The sequence below is a fragment of the Chinchilla lanigera genome, unplaced genomic scaffold (genome assembly GCF_000276665.1).
Source record: "Chinchilla lanigera isolate Chin_1 unplaced genomic scaffold, ChiLan1.0 scaffold00118, whole genome shotgun sequence".
In the NCBI taxonomy this organism is placed as follows: Eukaryota; Metazoa; Chordata; class Mammalia; order Rodentia; family Chinchillidae; genus Chinchilla; species Chinchilla lanigera.
In genome coordinates this window covers 104,389-127,590 of record NW_004955519.1, presented here as the reverse complement: position 1 = coordinate 127,590, position 23,202 = coordinate 104,389, and the positions used below count along the sequence as shown (strand labels likewise).

General features: G+C 36.0%; 1 protein-coding gene across 2 annotated transcripts in view; it reads right to left on the bottom strand.

Annotated features, from left to right (window-relative positions):
* The window catches only part of Bend2 (BEN domain containing 2), a gene marked incomplete at its 5' end in the record, with an annotated part of 50,693 nt that extends 27,828 nt beyond the window's left edge, over positions 1 to 22,865 (bottom strand). Inside the window, 9 exon segments of one of the 2 annotated variants that reach the window (XM_013506981.1) lie at positions 1,792 to 1,941; positions 3,776 to 3,925; positions 5,440 to 5,565; positions 7,450 to 7,600; positions 7,742 to 7,846; positions 8,338 to 8,442; positions 10,733 to 10,807; positions 15,285 to 15,481; positions 22,689 to 22,865. In XM_013506981.1, coding sequence (XP_013362435.1) covers positions 1,792 to 1,941; positions 3,776 to 3,925; positions 5,440 to 5,565; positions 7,450 to 7,600; positions 7,742 to 7,846; positions 8,338 to 8,442; positions 10,733 to 10,807; positions 15,285 to 15,481; positions 22,689 to 22,865 — 1,236 coding nt within the window. 2 annotated transcript variants of the gene reach the window in all.
* Positions 22,866 to 23,202: the final 337 nt, after the last annotated feature.

Here is a 23,202-nt window from a genome sequence, read left to right as displayed (position 1 = left end):
TTTCTGATCAGAAAGACTACAATAGAAGGAATAGAGCATAAGGAAGAAAGAAAGAACAGCAAGAGAGCAACAGTATGGCTACAGAGAAACTAGCATCATCATACATTTCTAGTAGAAATGGAAAATATTAACAGTCACTGGAAAACCGTTTATCAGTTTAACATAAAACGGAAGATGCAAATACCAAAGGACCCAGCAGTTTCACTGCTGGGCATTCATCATAAAGAAATGAAAACATGTGTTTGCATGTAGCACTATTGAATCTAGATTCTTCAAACAAAATAAAAGGAAAGCAAAACTAAAACCTTAAAGGAGCATTTGCAGCAATACTATGCCTACTAGCCAAAAACAAGAAACCCAGTGGTTTCAAAAGGTGAACAGATAAACAAACTATAGTGCATCTAGACCATGGAATACTCTCTGGCACTAAAAAGGGAGGAACAAATGATATACAACAATATGGATGAGTCCTCAGGGAATTATACTGATGAGAAAAAATACCTCAAAATGTTACATATTACATGATTCCATTTATTTTAATACTGAAAGGACAAACTCCAGATCTGGAGAACAGATTAGTGGCTTCCAGCAGTTAGAGGCAGCAGCAAAGGTGGGCAGAAAGAAAATGTGGTTGAAAAACAGCACTATAAAGGATCACGGTGGTGATAGAACTGTTTAGAGGCTTCATGTAGTATAGGATACCTTGCTCTACACTTATGGCAAAATTGAATTGCAACATACACACGTATATGCATACAAATGAATACAAGTAAAACTAGGTAAATCTCAGTATATATGGACAATATCATATCAATATCCTAGAAAAAACTGGATAATGGGAACATAGGCTCTTGCTGCATTATTTATTACAACTGTATGTAGCTAAATTTTTCCTGAAAATTAGTTTATTTAGAAAAATCTACCATTGTCTTGCACTAAAGATGTTAATGAATCTAGATTCAGTGGTGGTACATGCAATAACTTTCATTTCAAATTCAACAGAATGGTGGAAGATGCAGTGAGATAATGTCCTTTTCAAAAGCAATTTGTCTCAGGGCTCCTTTCCGGGCTGGCCTGTACTTTCAATCAACATTTCTATAAATAAATATGAAATATTGAGAGAAAAGAAATCTCAACCATGAATTCTATATCAGGCAAACTATTTTTCAAGAATTAAAGGGAAATATATTCTCACATGAGAGAAAACTAGAAGTATTTGTCATTAGCTGAGATACACTTAAAAGAATGGCTAGCCAGGTATAGTGGCATATGCTTATAGTCTCAGCTACTTGGAATCTAAGGGAGGAGGGTCACCTGAGCTCATAAGTTTGAGACCAGCCTAGAAAATATAGCACTAACAAAATAAAACCAAAAAATGGCTTAAAAATTTCAGACAAAAAAGAAAGCTGAAAGACGAAATCCTGGAGCATGAAAAATGAAGAACAATGAATGCACAGGGGGCAAAATCAGTCACTTATATGTAGTTAGTGGGAACCTAATATGGTACACCCTTGTTGTAAAACCCTTTAGGAGTTTTGTTTTTTTTTTTTGGTTTTTCTCCGGTACCGGGAACCGAACTCACGACCTTGCGCTTGCCAGGCAGGCGCTTTTGCCGCTGAGCTAAATCCCCAGCCCCTTCTGTAACATTTCTTACAACAACCTGTTTACCTTGCACAACCACAAAATTAAACATATAATTAAAAACGAGCTACCACTAGATTTGCATTAAGGATGTTCATGGATCTAGATAAAAGTGATACTAGCTAGTACTGTGAATCATTCTGAACTCACCACAATTGGGACAAACGCTCAGAAATGAAGATGAAAGACTTTGGTCTCTGTAATTTTCCAGTGAAGATGGGTAACTCATTATCTCAGGACTACTTTTTGCTTTGTTTTCTGTATTTGCTGGCACTTCTACCAGTATAAAGTTTTCATCTGCTGAAAAATAAGAATTCCTAATTTTAAATTCAATATTGGGTAAAATTATCCTTCAGGAAAAAAGGGGGAAATAAAAACATCCTCACAAAAAATGAAATTAAAATCATTTGTCCCTAGCAGGTTTACCTTTTTGTATTGGTTTGTTTTCTCTGAGAGACAGGGTCCCCTCATGTAGTTCAGGCTCACCTTAAACCCAGTGATTCCCCTGCCTAAACCTCCCAAGTGCTATGATTATAGGCATATACCACATCAGTTGGCCAGATTTACCCTTAAAAAATAGGTTTAAAAAAACTGGACATGGTGGCACATACCTGTAATCTCAGCACTCAAAAGGTTGAGGCAAGATAGACTGTGAGTCTGAGGCCATGCTGGGCTACACAGTGAGTTCAAGACTGGTCTGGACCGATAGTGAGACCTGACTCAAAAAAAAAAGACACCTACAATTCCAGCACTTGGGAGGCTAAGGCAGGAAAATCATTGCAAATTCCAGGCCAGCCTAAGCTACATATTAAGTTCAAGGCCAGCCTGAACTATATAGCAATACCCTGTCTCAAGAGAAAAAATTAAGGGCCAGGGATATAGCTCAGCGGCATAAGTGCTTGCCTGGAAAGCTTGAGGTCATGAGTTCAATTCCCGGTACCAAAAAAAAGAAAAGAAAAAAAATTAATGTCTAAAGAAAAATCTTCAAACAGAAAAGATATTTACAAAAGAAGGAATGTTGGAGCATCAGGAAGGAAGAACAATGAAAAGATTAGAAATGTAGGTGTAGGAAATCATCCACACATTGCTACTGAGAATTTAAAATGTCACAGCCTCTCTGGAAAACTGTTTGGCAGCTTCTTGTATAACTAAACATGCTATTATCATAAACCTAGCAATTGCACTCTTGGCATTCATGACAGAGGAATAGAAACTTACATTTACACAAAAGCCGGGATATTAATGTTCATAAAAGCTTTACCTACAATATCCAAAAAATGCAAAGAAAAAAACCAGATATCCTTCAGTGAGTGAGTTGTTCAATGAAATTAAAAACTTGTTTGTCTATACCATGGAAAACTCTTCATCAATAGAAAGGAAATACATGGAAACATATTTATAAAAAAATATGCACATGAATATCCACAGTAGCTTCATTCTCAATAGCCAAAAGCTAGAAAAAAATCCAAATGTCCTTCAAGAAATGAATAGTTAAGCAAAATATAATATATCCAAACCATAGAATATCATTCAAAAATAAAAAGAATAGACTATTAAAACACGCAACAACGTGGATGAGTTCCCCCAAAATTAAGATGAGTGAAAAACAAAGCCAATATCAGATATCACTGCACTTATATAAAAATCTGAAGGGACAAAATTATATAGCTGGAAAAGTGGTCAATGACAGCCAGGTATTAGGGATGGGAGATACAGGCAGGGAGGCTGACCCAAGAGTTGAGTGTGGTTATGGACAAACAGATAGCACCTTGAACTGCTGGAAATGTTCGCTCCCTTGACTGTGGGGGTGGACACACAAGCCTACTCATGAGATAAAATTGCTTAGTGCCAAAAACACACAAACACAAAAGGATACAAGCAAAACTAGGGACATCTCAGTAAGATCTGTGGATTGCATCAATGGAAAAATGTAGTTTTGTAAAATAGTACCATTGGGGGAAAGTGGGCGAAGGATCTACATGATCTCTGTATTGTTTCCTATATCTGCATGTGATTCTGAAATATCTCAAAATGAAAAGTTTAACTTTAGAAAACTGCCAACAAGAGTAAATATTAAGAATGTTGAATCTAAACTAACAAGTACTACTTGTACTACGTGTTATTTCAAACTTGCCAAAATTGGAAGAGTTGGTGGCAGAGGATGAGTCACGTGCCCGGTCAGTGAAACTTCCTGGTAAACCTGCGTAGTACATTGTCCCCTTACTGTCTTTCAGGTTGGCTTCTGCTTTTTCCGGTGGTTCTATCAGTACAATTTTGTTAGCGTCTGAAAGAAAAGGATGCTCAATCACAAATTCTTCATGAGGTGAAACAATCATTCAAGGAAAACAGGTAAAATAACATTCCCATACAAAAGAAAACTAAAAGAATTTATCCATACCATACTTACCCATATAAAAGGCTGAAGGAAAATCTTGAAACAGAACGGATATTATAAAAGAAGGAATTTCAGAATATCAAAGAAAAAGAACAATGGAAAGATCAGAAATATCAATGTAGACAAAATGGATCATTGCTAGTGGGAATGTAAAATGGTACAGCTTCTCTGGAAAACTGGAAGTTTCTTTTAAAACTAAACATGTTATTTCCCAAAGACCCAGAAATTATGCTCTTGAGATTCACAACAGAAAAGAAAATTTATACTTATACATAGCTATTCATAGCACATGAATGTTTATAGAGGTTCATTCTTAATACCAAAAGCTGGGGGAAATAATAACCTATGTCCTTTAATGGCTGAATAGGTCAAAACAACTATTACTTAACCAAACTATGCAAAACTACTCAGTAATAAAAAGGGAGAAACTAGCTGGGTATAGTGCAGATCTATAATCTCAGCTACTCAGGAGGCCGAGGCAGGAAGATCTCAAGTTCAAGACCGGCCTGGGCAACTTAATAAGAACCTGTCTCAAAATAAAACAAAGAAATGGCTGGAGGTGTAGCTCAATAGTACAGTACTTGCCTGGCATGCTCAAGGTCTTTGTTTCAATCCTCAACATCAAAAAGAAACTTTCTATCAATACACACAACCACCTGCATGAGTTGAATTTTCAAAAAACTATGCTGACTTTTAAAAAAAACTACATAACACAAAATTTCCTTTGTATAATAAAAGTGGCAAAATTATAGACAGTATATTTTCCAGGCATTAGTGAAAGGCAGTGGGGAAGGAAGAGTGACCTGAGCAAGGTGGCTATGGTTATTAAAAAGGCAGCTAGGTGTAATCAAATTGTTTTGTATTTTGCCTAGGGAGGTGGCAATTAAACCTATCCATGCAATAAATCTGCACAGAAATAAACATAAATGTACAAAATTACTACAAGTAAAACTGGGGACATCTCAGTAACATCTGTGAATTTTATCAAGGTAAATATCCTGATTATATTGTTTTACTATAGATTTGCAAGATGATATTATTGAGAGAAAAGAGTAAAGTATAAAGGGAATTGTTATTTTTTACAAATACATGTGAATCTAAAATCATTTCAAAATTTATAAAGTGAACCAGACATGGTGACACACACCCATAATCCCTGCACTATGGGAGGTTAAAGCAGAAGAATCACGAGTTTGAGCTACCCCAAACAATTCAGCAACTTAGCAAGACCTTGTCTCAAAATTAAAAATAAAGAATTAAGGGCTAGAAATGTAGATCACTGTGAAAGCCTGGGTTCAATCTTCAGTACCATAAAAAAGTAAACTACGACTAGCTTGCATTAAGGATGTTGATGGACCTAGATTCAGCAGTCCTACTTATGATATGTATTATCTGAAACTCACTAGAATCAGACGAGGTGCTGGCAGTTGAAGACAAAGGACACTGGCTATTGTCATTTCCCGTTACAGGTGGGTAATTCCTTGTCTCAGAGTTATTTCCCGAGCTGGGTTCTGCTGTTCCTGGCATACCTAAAAAAAAACAGTTTCAAGAACTGTCATCCATGAATTTATATATAGCAAAACTATCCTTGAGTAGTGCAGCAGAAATACATTTTATAGGAAAGAAAACTAAAATTATTTATCACTCATAGATTTATCCTTAAAGAAAGCCTAAAGGAAAATAAAGATATGATGAAAAAGCATCATCAAAAAAAAGGGTATGATGCAAGGAATATTGGAGCAAAGGAGAAAGGAACAATAGGAAGAGCAAAAATACAGATACAAAGAAAGAGTATCACTCATATATAGCTGGCAAGAATGTAAAATGGTCTGGCCATGCTAGGAAACATAAGGTTTTCATAAAACCACGCATATGTTCAAACTCATCAAACTGTGTACATTAAATATGTGTATATTTTGCATTAATTACTATGGTTTGAATGTATCTGCTCCAAAAATTCAGTGTTGCCAATGTGATAGTATTAAGCGAAGGGGCCTTTAAGAGGTGATTAGGCCACAAGACTTCTTCACTCATGAATGGTATTAATACCCTTATAATGGCACACGTGCCTGCCTGGCAAGCGCAAGGTTGTAAGTTTGATTCCCAGTACCAAAAAAAAAATCCTCATAAAAGAGCCTTCATGCAATGGTCAGTGAGCTTGCCTTTCTACCTTCTGCTATGTGAGGACACAGCTTTCCCTGCTCTGTAAGATGCAGCCCTCACCAGAAAACCAAACCTGTGGCACCTTGATCATGAACTTTCTAGCCTCCAGAACTATGAGAAAATAAATTTCTGTTCTTTATCAAATTCCCAGTCTGTGACATTTTGTTATAGCAACACAAATAGACTAAAATATTAGTTATGTCTCAATAAAGATATTTTTAAAACTCGGGCTGGTTTAGTGGTAGAGTACTTGTCTAACATGTGCAAAGCCTTTGGTCCAATGCCCAGTACCACAAAATTTAACATAACTAAATATGCAATTAACATATAACCAGCAATTGTACTGTAGGAAATTTATGCCAGAGAAATGAAAACTTAAATTTATATAAAAATCTATAGATAAATGTTCATAGCAGCCTTAATCCTAATAGTCAAAAACTAGTAAATATATTCCTTCAACAGATGAGTAGTTAAACCATACTACACCTATAACACAGTTTACAGGACTTAGCAATAAAAAGGAACTGCTGATATATGTGACCTGGTTGAATCTCCAGGGAATTACGCTGAGCGAAAAAGCCAGTATCAAAAGGTTACATACTACTGTATGTGTGTCTAGCTATGTAGCAATATTGAGATGATAGAATTACAGATAAGATAACAGATTGGTGGTTGCCAAAGATTAGAGATATAAGAGTAGGAGGGGTGAGTATCTAGAAGGGAATGGGTTTGGCTATAAAATGTCAATACAGCTTTGTATGATAGAAACAAACCTTGCAGTAAAAGAATATACTATGCCTTGACTATTGTGATGAACATACAGGCCTTCTCACGTAGTAAAGTTGCACAGAACTAATTTACAGAGACAAAGATGAATATAATTATAGTTTCAAAAGATGCTACCACTGAGGAAAATTGAGTAAAAGAGGTATCTGCATTATTTCTTACAACTACATATGGAGCTACAATAATCTCAATATAAAGCAGGGCATGGTGGCACATGCCTGTAATCCCAGCACTGGGGAGGCTGAGGCAGGAGGATCGTTGCGAGTTCGAGGCCAGCCTGGACTACAGAGTGAGCTCAAGGCCAGCCTAAACTGCATAGCAAGACCTTGTCTCAAAAAGACAAAAAAAAAAAAAACACCCTCAATATAAAACTTCTGATTAAAAAATGACACTAATTTGAAAGAAGGATTTTTAAAATCTAGATTAAATGATGACATTTATAATATATATAATTGAAAACTCACCAAAATGGGGAAGGATGCAGGTAGATAGCGAGGTAGTATCTGGGATCATGCCCTCATTTCCAAGAATGTCTGAGTAATTCACTCTATCAGGGTTAATGGCCACACAAGAGTCTCCCAGTGGAGGAACTACTACAGGTACTGCTACAGAAGACTGGGAGAATGAAAAGACATTGTTAGAACTTTCAGCACCTCCACAGAGACCAGGATATGAACTCTCCTCCTGCTTAAGATATGGCCGACATAAATGTATAACAGAAGTTCTAGGAAGTGCTGGACTCTGTCTGTGTCGAACCTCCTGCGCCTGACAGCTTGATGCTGACTGAAGTGATATTTCTGGAGGATTCTCCTGGGTATGGGCAGCCCGCCTTGCCACTGGTGATGATGGTTCTCCATTGTCCTGTTTGCAGTAAGAGAACAAAGTAAGGTGAGCTCTTTCCTTCAGTTTCTGAGTTTTAATTTCTCATGATATAGACAATCAAAACTTTCTGTGTGACTCCAGATGACCTCTAAAATGACACCAATCTAGTTAAGACAACTGTGAATAAAGATGAGGATTAAAAAGCCAGTAAAAACACTCAAAACTATTTTCGTGTTTGCTATGTAATTTCCACTATAAAGGGTAAATGTTATATTTAAATTATAAGATTTTTATTCCCCTTTAAAACTACATTTTATACATGATGATTGCTGACATAATAATACTCGGCATCACAATATATCTAAGCTCAGCATTCTTTCAACAGAGTTTCAGATATCTCTCTGCTACTGTCATAAGTATAGATCGCCATTGCTAATATCACAAAATTCTTACTTCCATATCACTTCCAACTGTCTGGCAATTTAGGAACAAGAGATTTATCAAAGTTGTAAAACTTTTCTAATACTTACATGTTGTTGCGCTGGTGCTAGCTCCCAAAACTCTTGTATTGCTGAAAAAATTCCATTCAGGTGGGCAATCTGCCTGTTCGTTTCTTCAATAAGTTCTTTTAAACTCTATTATAGCAAAAGAATTAGTTCTTACTTCAAAAGAAAAGTAACAGGTGAGAATGCCACTGAGCTAAATTTTAAATGCAAGGCACAAGGAAAGTTCTCAAGGCACCAGAAACAACTTCCTTCCTACTTGAAGCCTAGGTGTAGGAGACACAGAGCCCACCTGGCTGACACAAGGAGCCTGGACCTGCCACTGTCCTACTCAACTCACAGGGACATTGGAAGGAGGAAGCAAATGCACCACCGCCCCTCTCCACTATCCCACTTATGATGTGGCCATTTCACATCAAAGAAGGTGCTACTTCAGGAAAGAAATGTTCAAATCTGCTAAAAGGCCAAAGAGTGACCAACCATGTGATGACTTAGGAGCTAGCAGTGAATATTCTGCTCTGGAAAGAACATGGAGCCAAATATAACGATGTGACCTTTGGCTTCAACGTGTTTTACAATCATGCACTCAACAAACTTACCAAACCACTGAGTGCACAACTCCCACATGCCCATCAGGTAAAAATCTGATAAAACTCTGAGAATTCTTGAAACCCACAGAAATTTCAAGCAACAGAAAATTAAAAGGTCAGAAACACTTCCTTAGTCATCCATTCATTCAAATGAGCACTTACTGAGGGGGCTAGTACTAGTCAGAGCTACTTTGCCAGGAACACAGATATTAAAATACAAAACAAAACAAAACCCCACTCCTGATCTGGAGGAATGCCCGTCTTTACTGGGGAGAGAGAGAAGAGATGATTTCAACAGAACAAGTGACTACCAGCCTGGAACAGCGGTTCTCAATGTGTGGTCCATAGACCGGCACCATCACCTGTGAGCTTCTGAGACAGCAACACTGCAGCTCCACCTCCGCTCTCCTGAATGGAGACCTGAGTGGGGCAGTGGACTGGGTTTCAACAAGCCTCCGGGGGCTTCTGACATGTGCTCCAGTGGGAGAACTGTGGGCCCGCGGTGCTGAGGCAAACAGTGCGGGATCTACATGGCTGGCTTCAAATACTAGAGTTCTGCCACTTACTAGTGGTGTGACCTTGGTCAAGTTACATGACTTCCCTGCACTTCAATCCCCTCATGCACAGAACTGGGATGAAAATATCTCTTAGGGGTCCTCCTAGGGATGGAAGTTTACTGCAGCCTTACTTTAATAGTAACAATAACAACACCCAACGTGAGTGGTCCAACAGTGCTCAGTACTCTATTAGTATTATTACTGTTACTGTCCTCAGCACCATGACACAGGTAAGCACAGGAGGGTAAGCAGGCCCAGAAGTGCAGGACTGAACCCAGGCGGACAGTCAGGGAGGGCTTCTCAGAGAAGATGATGTCTGGGTTGAGAGTGAAAGGAGAGAAGGCATTCACCCGGTAAAAATGCATGGAAGGGCAGACAGGGCCAAAGAAATAGCATGTTCCCAACCAGAGAGAGAAAACAGGAAGACAGATGTTGAGATGGTGAGTATAAATCTCCCTGCTGCTCCAGCCACCTCTGCACATCTTCCCCTCAGGCATGAGTGGTCCCACTAAGCATCCCACTTCTGTCCTCACTAGGAAGAATGAGAACATACACACATGCTTCTACTCTTCAAAGTAGGCTAGCTCGTTCTAGTCACGAAAATTTAGAGGTTAAGAAACATTTTGCATTACCTTGGGGTATGTAGATCATAAAACCCTTGATAATTATATACTTCTATCAGTCTCTACCAACATACTTATTTTTACACAATTCCCTCAAAACTACATTAGATATACTCTTTACAAAACACTGATGGGCTACAATTTTGTTTCAGTTGAAATACCTTGATCTATATTTAGGCATATGATAAATTTCATCTAAGGCAACCAATTTTCATTAAAGATTACATTGGAAAAATTAAATGTCAAACAATCTAGATTATGATCTTTTTTTAAAGTTACAAAAAGTAGCAAAACAGGAAGAGAGGGAAAGACACCTTTTGGCCACCATGAGCTATTGCCCCTCTACCAGTCATGTGCCACCCTGCTTTGGAGCCAGCTAACTATGGGCTGAAACATCTACAAGCTGTGAGCTTAATAAACTTTTCCTCCTTTAAAAAAAATGAAGTTACAAAAGTGATACTTTTATTTCCAAATATTCACCTGTGTATACTGTTCCAAGTAGAAATTTTTTTGGAAGTATATTACAGTGAGATGATAATCACACAGAATTCAACAAAAATTTTCTATTAATAGTATAATGACATTAAATGTAATAAAGAAAATTTCAGTTCTGTATTTCAAAAATTACATTTGAGAGACAGAACTTTGATACCTGGAAACACCACTGAAATATTCTGAGTTGGTCTCGGTGGTATTCATAATAGAAGTGTTCAAATATTCTTCTCCCCTGTGAATATTATAGAAACAAATGGTCAACACTTCACATCACTAGGAGCCTATTTAAGCACAAGAAAAAACACCTTAAATAGTTCTATATTTTAATTGTTTTTACTTTTCACTTATATGCCAAGAAATTTTAGATGTCTAATAATACAGAAATAAAGAAAACCAAAGCCCACATTCATATGAGAATAAAAGAGCACTGATTAATAAGGATTTAAAAAGTAGTTATCATATAATAATCTAAGTTTAAGAAAAGCTACTGAATATTGGTATGAACACAGTTTTTAATATAAATAAAGCCAGATATAAAAATACATATTTATGTGTTTGAATGGGTTTGGATACAGATTTTTGTCCTCTGAGAAGGTTAAAAATCAATGACACAAAAACAGCAATCAACACACCAAATATCCACATCTTGGTTTTTAAATAACATTCTCAAGTTTGAAAAAGAAACCAGGATTCTTTCAGAAATACAGTTGAATTCCAGGGCTGGGACAGGGAAAGTTCAGATAAGCCTAGAACATCTTCTGATGTTAGAAAATAAGAAAATGTTCATAAAAGCGTAGGAGCAGAGCAAAAAGCCATAGCAACAAACTGGAAGGAACACCCAATGGCTAAAGCTGGGAAATTAAGTCAACAAAATAAACAATGGAAATGTTGGGTTATAATTCATATAAGACAGTAAATGTTTATGAGTCCATATTAATACATATGATTGAATAAGCAGGAAATAAATGACAGCTCTTCCTTACAGATGAATTCTAGTTAATAAATAAAAAATAAATGATGGAAATAGACTCATCATCAGGCAAATGTAGTAACAACTGTTACAGATAAAATACATAGACTGATGCTAACTTAACTCACTGCATTGAAAAGAAACAGGATATTAATGGAATCTCAAAGTACCCTTCCACCTAAGATATCTATCATTTAGAAAGGAGAAAACAGTGATGCTACAATGGAAAAATATGGAAGACACAATGTTAATGAAGTGATTGATGTTAATATTACCAGTAAAAAGATAATGGATACCATGTACCACCTCGTGTGGTTCAATGAGAAAATAACAGCATTTGCACAGAATTCTTGCAAAAAATGCATAATCTCAATCTATTCAAGAGAAAGTATTGTGCACATCAAAATTGAGAGAAAGTATTGTACACATTAAAGTTATTTTAACAAAATAACAAACTAGTACTCATCAGAAGTGCCAGGGTCATAAAAGACAACGAAAGAATGAGGAGCTGTGATAGATTGCAATGGCAAAATTCAAACAAAGACTGTAGTTTGCCAAGTAGTACTGTACCAATGGTAACTTCCTAGTTTAGATTACTGTACAATTAAAATAATTTTGAGTTATATAGTTAAATTAACATTAAGGGAACCTAAGTGAAGCATATACATGAGAACTCTATAATATTTTTGTAACTCTTCACAAAAATCTCAAATTATTTCAAAATTAGAAAGTCAGTGAAATGGGGTTCAAAAATACTGTGAATTGTGACAGAGATATAGCTCGGTGATAGAGCACTTGCCTAGTATGCACAAGGCCCTGGGTTCAATCACCAGCACCATAAAAATGTACTGTGAATTTCTATTAAGTAAGGAAAGAAGGAAACAAAATAGTTAAGAGCTCACTGTCTAATGAAAAGAAGCACATACATTCAGGAGGCAGAAATATTTCTTTGAGTACGAATGAATTCAGAACAAGTATAGAGGATATGAAGGCTAAAAAAGAACCTGTATCATTTTCTCGATAAGTGTAAACATACTTAACAATTTATGTAAATCTTCAAAGTCTAAGGTACAGTTATTAATGACACTTTCACCTTCTTCTCAAACAGATATAGTATTCATGTTCTTACCTAAGGATGATTAACAAATCAAAAATAAATATAAAGAAAAGAACTGAAAGAAAAGTACAGGATTTCTATTTCATTTTCAAGAAGTACCAAAGGCCTACTTGTTATATCAAAGAACATTTGCCTATTACAAATACTGCAGCATCAAAAGATATACTTGTAGAACTGTGTTCTCATTACCCAACTACAATTAAGACACCTACCCCTTTCTGTACTTCAGGGTACAAAGACTAGCATTCCAGTAATGTCACTGCTTTAAAAGCAAATATTCCTAACCATGAACAAAGAACCAAATGTTACATGGCTTCTGATTTTTAAGTAATCCAACAGTGACACTCTGTGGACAAGATAGGAAATACTTAAACCTTATTTTTCTTGATAAATTAATGTGTAAAGCACTTTACATACTTTTGTGTAATAAGAACAGGGTATAAATAAGTAAATAGCACATAAGCAATACAATTAACTATAACAACTGTATTCTAAGAGTAAACTGTTCATTATAAGGATACTTTCAATAAAAATATACTAAGTAGCTATCGATGTCCATGATTAAAATTTACCTAAATTAGCCCTGTATTACACACCTATCACAGCCAAAAGTATATGGACCTGCAATGTAGATTAATAATTATAAACACAAAAAAATTTTTAAAAAATAAACACAATATTACCATCGTACCCTTGTACAGTGCTTCATTCTTTCCAAAATGTTTCCAGATAATTATTTTGAAAACCATGTCACTTGACAGATAATTAATACTATCCTCAAAGATTAAAATATTGGGATTGACAAGTTGAGAAGTACCTATACAGTTCTACTTATGTGACACTAATATCCACATCTTTATTTGAGTAAATAAGTGAATTTTCTTTTAAGCCTAATGATGTATAGTTTAAGTCTATTTTATACAACTGCAAAGATGACCCAACACAACATAATATAATGAAACTGTAAAACAGTACAACCACTTCAGAAAATTCTTAGGCAGTTTCTTAAAAAGTTAAACTTTAAAATGATATAATCCTATTTGTTGATATCTGGTATTATTTCTTGTATAAGTTGGGTTCTGTTCAGGAAGTCCTCACCTATGCCTATGTCTTCAAGAGTTTTACTAATTTTTTTCTTCCAACAGATTCAGTGTTTCTGTTTTTATATCCAAGCCTTTGATCTACTTTGATATGATTTTAGTATAGGGCAAAAAATATGGGTCTAGATTCATTCTTCCGCAAGCAGATAACCAGTTTTCCCAGCACCATTTATTAGAGGCTATCTCTTCTCCAGCATATGTTTTTGGCCCCCTTTTCCAAAAATCGATGGCTGAAGGTGTTTGGGATTGTTTTTGTATCCTCAGTTCTATTCCACTGGTGAACACGTATATTTTTGTGCCGGTATCATGCTGTTTTTATTACTGTACCTTTATAACTTAAAGTCAGACACAGAAGGATAAATATCAGCCAGACATGGTGACACACACGTTTAATCCCAGCACACTGGGAGGCTGAGGCAGAGGATAGTAAGTTTAAGCCCAACTTGGGTTATTTCATGGTTTAGTGAGACCCTGTCTCAAAATAAAAAATAAAAAGGCCTGGGGATGTAGCTCAGTGTGAAGTTCCTAGGTTCAATCCCCCAATACTGCCAATAAAAATCAAGGATAAATGTTGCATGGTTTCTTTTATATGAGAAACCCGAAACATAAACAAAGAGCAAAACAAAAGAGATGGTAACAGGAAGGTATACTATGTGGAGATGGGAAGGGGGTCTATGGAAAGGGGTAAAAAGAGGGCACAAGTTAAGTAATTAAATATTACCAAGATGCAATATGTATATGTACCAATTCTCCACAATTAATGTAATTATTATGTTTTGTAAATATATAATAAAACTAAAAAGTATTTTTTAAAAATAAAAAAGTTCTCCTCTAATCTATCTCATGGCCCAATATTTCTACTCCTGGGTGTTTATTTAAATTAAATGTCAACATATGCTCACCAAAAGACCTCCATACAAAGGTTCATAGCTGCTTTACTCATAATAGGGGAGTACCACTAAGCAATAAACAGGAATGAAATATTGATATTACAAAATGAATCTCCAGAATATTATTCTAAGATAAAGAGGCTATAACCCAAAACACACAATTTCATTTATACATGTTCTATTTGTACAATTATGTTTGTATAGTAGAATTCTATTTTTTACCATTCTACTACATGAAGTTGTGGAACAGGCCAAATTAACCTAAGATAGAAAAAAAATATATGATATTTTCATCAAGGCTTGAGAAGGCCAGGATTTATTTGGAACAGGAATGAAGGAGATTTCTGAGCTAATAGAAAAGTCCATTACTTTGACAGGGGCATGATATATATTATTTATCAAAACTCATTGAACTATATGTACATTTATGTGCATTTCAATATATGAAATTAAGATTAGGACCTTACTCTGTCGTCTAGACTGGCCTTGAACACACTATGTAACCCAGGCTGGCTTCCAGCTCTCAACGATCCTCCTGCCTCACGCATCACCATGCCTGGCTAAATTTAACAAAAGAATTATAGCAGAATGAGAAGAACAAAAATCAAATATTTTCACTTTACTATACAAACCGTATTTTGCTGTCTTGAAGGAGATATATTATCCTGTCTTGGAGAAGATATATTATCCTGTCTTGGAGGAGATGTTCGTCCTCTTTTGTTGGATGAGCAAAACTGTTCTGTAGACTCAGACATGTATCTTTTTAAGTTTGCTGGCTGGCTCACTTGTGAAACTAGTGGGTCGTGCTTGACTTCTGCACCTTCAAATCCTGTAAAGCAACACAGAAAATTTACTTCACACACTTACTATCTAAAGAACCTTTTATGGATATGCTCTCAAAATGCCATCTCAAAATAGAGTCCTGTCTAAATTTCAGAAAGTGACAAAAGAAGATTTTTTTTCTTTTGGTGGTACTGGTGATTGAAACCAGAGCTTTTGCACTGAGCTACAACCCTAGCCTTTTTTATTTTATTTCTTTTAATTCTCCCTTAGTTGCTAAATTGCCCATGCTCAGCTTGAATTTGCAATCCTCCTGTCTCAGCCTCCCAAAGTGCTGGGATTATAGGTGTGTGCCACCATGCCTGGCTAAAACAAGAATTCTTCCATAAGCAATTTAGAATAAGTCTTTTAAAACTGAAAGGCTATACTGTCGGTGACCAGAAACGAAAATCAAGTAATGCAGTTCCAAATTGTAGAATTAGTCTACCGAATAAATGCAGGAAAGAACTGAGCAAAAGAATACAATTGCTAACTGCTTCACCTCTGTCCCATCTCCGCTGTGTTGGAAATTGAACTTAGGGCCTTGCACTGAGCTACAACCCCAGACCTTTTTTATTTTTAGACAGAGTTTCACTAACTTGCTAATTTGCTCAGGCTAGGCTCAAACTTATGATCCTCAAGCCTCAGCCTCCCAGAATGCTCCACCACGGCACTAACTGCTTTTGGAAAGAGAATCAAAAGGGCTTTTCACTTAAACAATGCTGTGGTTTACACCTGAAGTGTCCCCTCAAGGCCTCAAGTGTTCCAGGGTGGGACTTATGGAAGGTGATTGGTTCATGAGGGTGCTATATTCATCAATGGATTAATCCACTGATTGATTCATAGCGATTTATGCCTGGTTAGAGGTGGGCCACTGGGGACAGGACCTGGACGGGTATATTTCCCTCTCTGGCTCCTCCCTTCTCTCTCTGCTACCTGGCCACCGCGATGTGAGCAGCTTTTTTCCACCTAGTCCCTTCTATCGTGCCTTTTCTTCCTTAGACCCAGCCAACTAAGTGCTGAAACTCCTAAAACTGTAAAGCAAAATAAACCTCTCTTCCTTTAAGTTGAGATGTCAAGTATTTTGTCCCAGTGATGAGAAAGGGACTAAGACAGGCAGACAGCATGACTCCAAGTGTGCAATAGCAGTCTGTTCCACATTGCCTCCGCTTTATCCATCTTGACCCATAGCAGCAATGAGAGGCACAACGAAGAGATTTATGTTTCCTCTCTTTCCTGCTTCCTCTTCCTTCCACAGAGGAGGTACTGACCACCAAAGACCCAAAGGAGAGAAATCAACAGGGGATAAAGATGATGGGAGAGTTCACTCCTACACTAGACAAATGCAGACTAATGTATAAAAGTTTCAAGTTGTAAAATACCTCCTATTTGAGCTGTAACTTTCACCAAATTTTATTTTTTGAACTATACAATTTTTCTGATGATAAAGCTAATATAGGAGTAATAAACTCTGATGTATTCATACAAAGACTTACATAAATGCAAATAATCAACCACTGCTGCCTCCAGCAAGGATGAACCTCACAACCATAACCTTGTGTAAAAGCCAGACACAAAAGAGAATATAGTACATGATTCAATTCGTATAAAGCTAAAAAAAACAAGCCGAAGTTATGACAGGAGAAGATGTGGTTACCTTGCAAGCGGATTATTAACTTGAAGGGGTTGGGCTAGTTTCTGGAAACTCATTACCTTCTATTTGTGGGTATGGGTGCTCATTATCTGCATGTATTTATTTGACAATTATTTAAGCTATATATTTATGATGTGTGCATATTTTTCCTTGCAATAGATTTCTATTAAAAAAAAAAAAAACTAAAAAATTCAGCTCCTATCTTAGTCAACTCTTCATTGCTGGGCCAAAATGCCTGATACCCACACTTAAAGAAGAGGTTTATTTCAGCTCAGTTTCACAAGTTTCAATCCATGGTTGGAAGGTTTAAGTGCAGAAACTGCATGGTGAAAGGGCCTGCCAGGGAGAAAAGTTACTGAAGTCATGGCAGCCAGGAAGCAGAGAGAGAAGAAGCCAGGGAGGGAAATCTATCTTTCCAGTCATGCTATATACCCTTCCTTGCCATCCTCCAGTGACCTGCCTCTAACCAGGCCCCACCTCCAAAAAACACACTCAGCTGTTGAGGCAGGAGAACTTCAAGCTTGAGTTCAGCCTGGACAACTTAGTGACTTAGTAATTATAAGAAGATGCCCCCCCCACCGCAGCCAGTCTAATTCAGTTTGTTGGTTGCCCAGGTAATAGTTCCAGTTATAGTTCCTTTTACTTTTGTTTCTAGAAGCGGCTGGTCACTATGATGTATATTGTAAGAACCAATCCCCAATTGACAAGTCATTCTGCCTCTCTACTTCCAGGTTGCATATCCCATGTAAGCCCTAGACCACCAGAGATCCGGGCCTGATATTTTGGGAATGATCCTGATCAGTGCCTGTCAATGTAAATAAATCTGCCCCCAAATCCTGGGTGTCCTTTTGGTGTTTCTGTTTGCCACTGCGGTAAGACCCTGTCTCAAAATGAAATATTTCATAAGGGGCTGAAGATGTAGCTCAGAGCAAAGGCCTTGGGTTCAATCCCCACTACCACAAAAAAAGGATAATAAAATATATAATTGCTACAAAATATATAACTGCACCTACAAATACATAATTTCTTAGGTGATGGTTTATTTTGAAGTTTCATGGTTTTAGCAGTGAGAGATTTATTGCTTTCATTTCACCAAACTCATTAATTTTTTTGTGCTTTTTTCATCTGTTTTTATACTGAAATTTTCACTAGGATTAGAAAAACATTCACCTACATTTTCTTCTAGTTTTTCCATACTTCCACTTATTAGCTATTTAACCTTTTACCCCATCTTAAAATCATTTACATGTACAACGTGAGATGAAATCTAATGGGCTTCCCTCAATAGTTAAACATTTGTCACCACACAATTTACTCTCCATCTTTTATGTATTAATGTACTATAGTGTTTTAGCTCTAAATTCTTTATTCTGTTTAATGAACTTCTTATCACATTAAGTCTGACTTCCTACTTCAGAACTAGTACCACAGTATTTAATAACTGTACCTTTAAACTGTTTTTTGTTTGATGTAGTAAATCAACATGTATCCCTGAAATAGATTTTTTCAAGATTTTTAAAGCTATGCCAAAGAATAATTTGTGTCTCTCCACTTATTCAAGCTTTATTTTATGACCCTTAGTAAAGTATTCAAGTTATTTTCATACAGGTTCTACTACCTTTACTTTTTTAAGTGTTAGATGTTTCACAGCCATTATGAATTGGGTATTTTGTCCTATGTATTTTCTAATCACTTGATGATAGTATATGAGAAAATTATTTGTTCTTATAATTTAAAAAAGTAATTAGATAAACTGAATCGAGAAGAAATAGGTTGGCTTGGGGATGTAGCTCAGTGATAGAATGCTTGCCTAGCATTCATGAGGCCCTGGGTTCAATTATCAGAAATGCAAAAGAAGAAGAAATAGAAAAATAGAAAGTCACACCAGAACTATTACAAGAGAAAGAGATTGGATCAGTAATAACCTCCCAAAAAGAAAAGGCCAGGACGAGATGGCTTCACTGGTAGATTCTATGAAACATTTAAAGAAGAAATAACACTAGTCTTTTCTCAAACTTCAAAAACTTGGAGAGGAAATAACATTTCTTTACTCATCTTGCAACACCAGAATTACCCTGATACCAAACTCAGATAAATATCACAAGAAAAGAAAATTACAGAACAATATCTCTTATGAATATAGATGCAAAAATGCTCAACAAACCTAATCCAAGAAACTAAAATTATTATTCACCATAAGCAAGTGGGGTTTGTCCCAGGAATGTAAGGATGCTGCAACAGAAAAAAATCAATGTAATATATTACATTACGAGAATGAATGGGAAGACACATTATCACCTCAATCCATACAGATAAGGCATTTGACAAGATCCAATACTATCTCACAGTAAAAAAAAAAAATTCAGAAAACTAGAAATAGAAGGAAATTTTCACAACCTAATAAAGGATATTTACAGAAAACCCACAGCTAACATCATGCTCAATGATGAAAGACTGAAAGCTTTCTCCCTAAGATCAGAAACAAGAAAAGGGTCTCTGCTTACATTGCTGCTATTCAACACTGAAAGTGTTGAACTGAAAGTTCTATTTAGAGGTATTTGGGCAAGAAAAAGAAGCAAAAGGCAACCAACTTGCAAAGAGGAGGTAAAACTATCTCTCTTCACAGGTGACATGATCCTGTATATCAAAAAGCCAAAAGAATCCACAAGAAAGTTACTAGAGCCAATATACCAAGTCAGCAAACTTGCAAGGTACAAGATCGACACACAAAATTCAGCTGTGTTTCTATACACCAGCAATAAATAATCAAAAGGGAAACTCAGAAAGCAATTTCATTTATAATAGCATCTAAAAGAATTAAATACTTAGGAATAAATCTAACCAAAGTGGTGAAAGAATTGTAAATTGAAAACTAAAAAACATTGCTAAAAGAAATTAAAGAACTAACTAGATGGAAACACAAACTATGCTTACAGATAGGAAGACTTACTGTTTTTAAGACCAAAACAATCTACAGATTCAACTAATTGCTATCAAAATTCCAACACTGTTTTCCAACCAAAATGGAAAAACCAATCCTCAAATTTATATTAAATTGGAAGGGATTCTTAGTATCCAAAATAGTCTTTTAAAAACAATAAGACTGGAGGATTAATACTTCTTGATTTTGTGACTTACTACAAAGCTGAAGTAATCAAAACAGTGTGGTACTGGCATAAAAACATACATATAGACCAATGAAATAAAACAGAGAGACATGAAATAAACCCTTCACTGATTTTCAACAAGGGTGCTGAGACCATTCAATGGTCAAAGGATAATCTTTTCAACATATGGTGCCAGGGAAACTGGATATCCACATGCAAAAGAATGAAGTTAGACCTTTATTTATATATAATTTTTTTAATTCACAGTGGATCAAAGATTTAATGTAATATCTAAAACTGTAAAACTTAGAAGAAAATACTAAGGAAAACCTTTATGACATTGGATTTGGGAATAATTTCATGGACAGAACACCATAAGCACAGGCAATAAAAGAATAGTTAAACTGGGCTTCATAAACATTAAGAAATTTTATACATCAATGGACACTGTCAAGAATGCAGAAAGAGCTGGGTGTGGTGGCACATGCCTGTAATCTCAGCACACTGGAAGGCTGAGGCAGGAGGATCTTAAATTCAAGCCCAGCCTCAGCAACTTAGCAACTTAGGGAGACCCTGTCTCAATTTTTTTTAAAAAATGCAAAAAGATGGCTTGGGATGTAATTCAACGGAAGACCACTTATCTAGCATGCATGAGGTCCTGGGTTTAATCCTTAATAATACCCCCCCTCAAAAAAGAAAAGACAACCTACAGAATGGCAGAAATATCTTTAAATCATATATCTTATACAGGATTAATTTCTATGATACAAAGAACAAAACTTTTAAAAAATAATCTAACTCAAAAATAAGCAAAGAACTTTATAAATAAACATTTCTCCAAAAAAATCCAAATGACCAATAAACACATGAAAATATGTTCGATATCATTAGTCATTAAGGGAATACAAATCAAAACCACACTAAGTTGACACAATGGCACATGCCTGTTATCTCAGTTTCTCAGGAAGCTGAGGCAGAAGAATTGCAATTTTGAGGCCAGCCTGGGCAACTTAGTGAGACCCTGTCTCAAAAAAATAAAAAGCAACTTGGATATAGTTCAGTGGTCCCTTACTGGAAAGGTAAGCAAATAATGTTGCTGAACAGTCTTGCACTTCCGCAAGTAGTTTATAGGATAAATTCCTAGAAGTAGAAACATGGATTTAGTTCTTTCCCACTAAAGCAGGCTGTTAGAGTCAGTGAAGCGTTTTAAAACCAGAACAGGTAAGTAGTATCAAATCAACTTTTGACATCAATTAGATCAGAGATCAGCAAAACACAATCTGGGCACCAGATCACCTTGGTGCCTGTGCGGTATTTTGTTTTGCTTTGTATAGCCCACAAGCTAAAAATGTTTTAAGTTTTTAAATAATTTTTAAGAAAGAATTATTTCATGAAATGGGAAAATGATAGGACATTCAAATTTTTCTCTCCATAATGTTTACTTAATGTTGAACTACTGTAATGGCTCTCATCACTATAATGGCAGAGTTAAACATGTAACACTAATGGACTACAAAGCCTGAAATATGTACCATGGCCCTTTTTAAAAAAAATATTTGCCAACCTCCAACCTAAGTTATATTTTGAAGAGTAAGAAACCCAATGCTTTAAGTAAAGGACAAAGAACAAATTGGGCTATGGTTAATGAGGGAATATTTTGTCTCTTGGCTCCCTATATAAACTTGGACACAAACTTTCTGACATTTCTTTCATCACTGTGGTTGGGAAGAAACACAGGCAGCTATAGTAGTTCAGGTTGCAAGACTCCACACTCTGTGGATACCTGGATGCTAATGTAAATGATATTGTGTTTTTAAATTCCAATTCCAATTGTTTATTGCTAGTATGTAGTAAAGTGGTTGACTTTGTATATTAATCTTATATCTTGCAAATTAATAGTCACTTATTCATTCCAGGAGATTTTTGTTGATTCTTGATATTTTCTTTTTTTTTTTTTTTTGTCTTTTTGAGACAGGGTCTTGCTATGCAGTTCAGGCTGGCTTTGAACTCACTTTGTAGCCCAGGCTGGTCTCAAACTCACAACGATCCGCCTGCCTCAGCCTCTTTGAAATTTTCTTCATACAAAATCATGTTATCTGCTCCATGGACCCTTGACTCAAGTTGATCTTTCTAAGTTCAATTTTAGCTTTCCAATTTTATTTTGCCACCAAGTAGTTATAATTATAGTTGCCAGATAGAAACAATTTTTCAGAGACAATTTTCCCCAACACTTTGAGTCTATTCCCCATAGACTAAAAAGGACAAAGTAGGACATTCCTTAGCTAAAGTAAAGGGAAAGTACAAACACAAGATAGCATTGTAATAGTACCACAAAGCTCAGCTCTTTTCATAACTAATTGATATAAAGGTTATAGAAATATTTAAATGATTTACTAGAAAAAGGGATCCTTTCTAGACAGTAAGATTTCCCCCAGGAGAAAATTTAACAAAATTACCGTGTGCCAACTTTAATAGTTGCTGACAGTTTTCATTGTCGTTTTCAAAATTTGATTGTGTCCTTAATGCACCACCAGAATTGTCAGTATTCACAGAATTCTCTGTTTCAGAATCCTCTTTTGTCTCATCATCTGTGTTAACATCATGGTCATTTTCATCATCTACAACGACATAATCTAATAATAAACGAAGAGAAAGTTTGATTAGGTACCATAATAAACAGTTTTCAGAAGAAGCTGCCTCATAAAATTATGGATTGTTTTAAAAGCGCGTTTTAGTTAAAAGAACTGCATTAAATATTTTTAAATTTGTGACCATTACCCATTAGCTAGCAAATCCATTATTTAGCAGGCAATTGCAGCCTGGTATGGTGGTGCATGCCTGTAATCCCAGCACTCGAGAGGCTGAAGCAGAGGATCACCATGAGTTCAAGGCCAGCCTGGGCTACAAAGTGAGTTCAAGTCCAGCCTGAACTCCACAGTGAAGCCTGGTCTCAAAAATACCAGAAAAAAT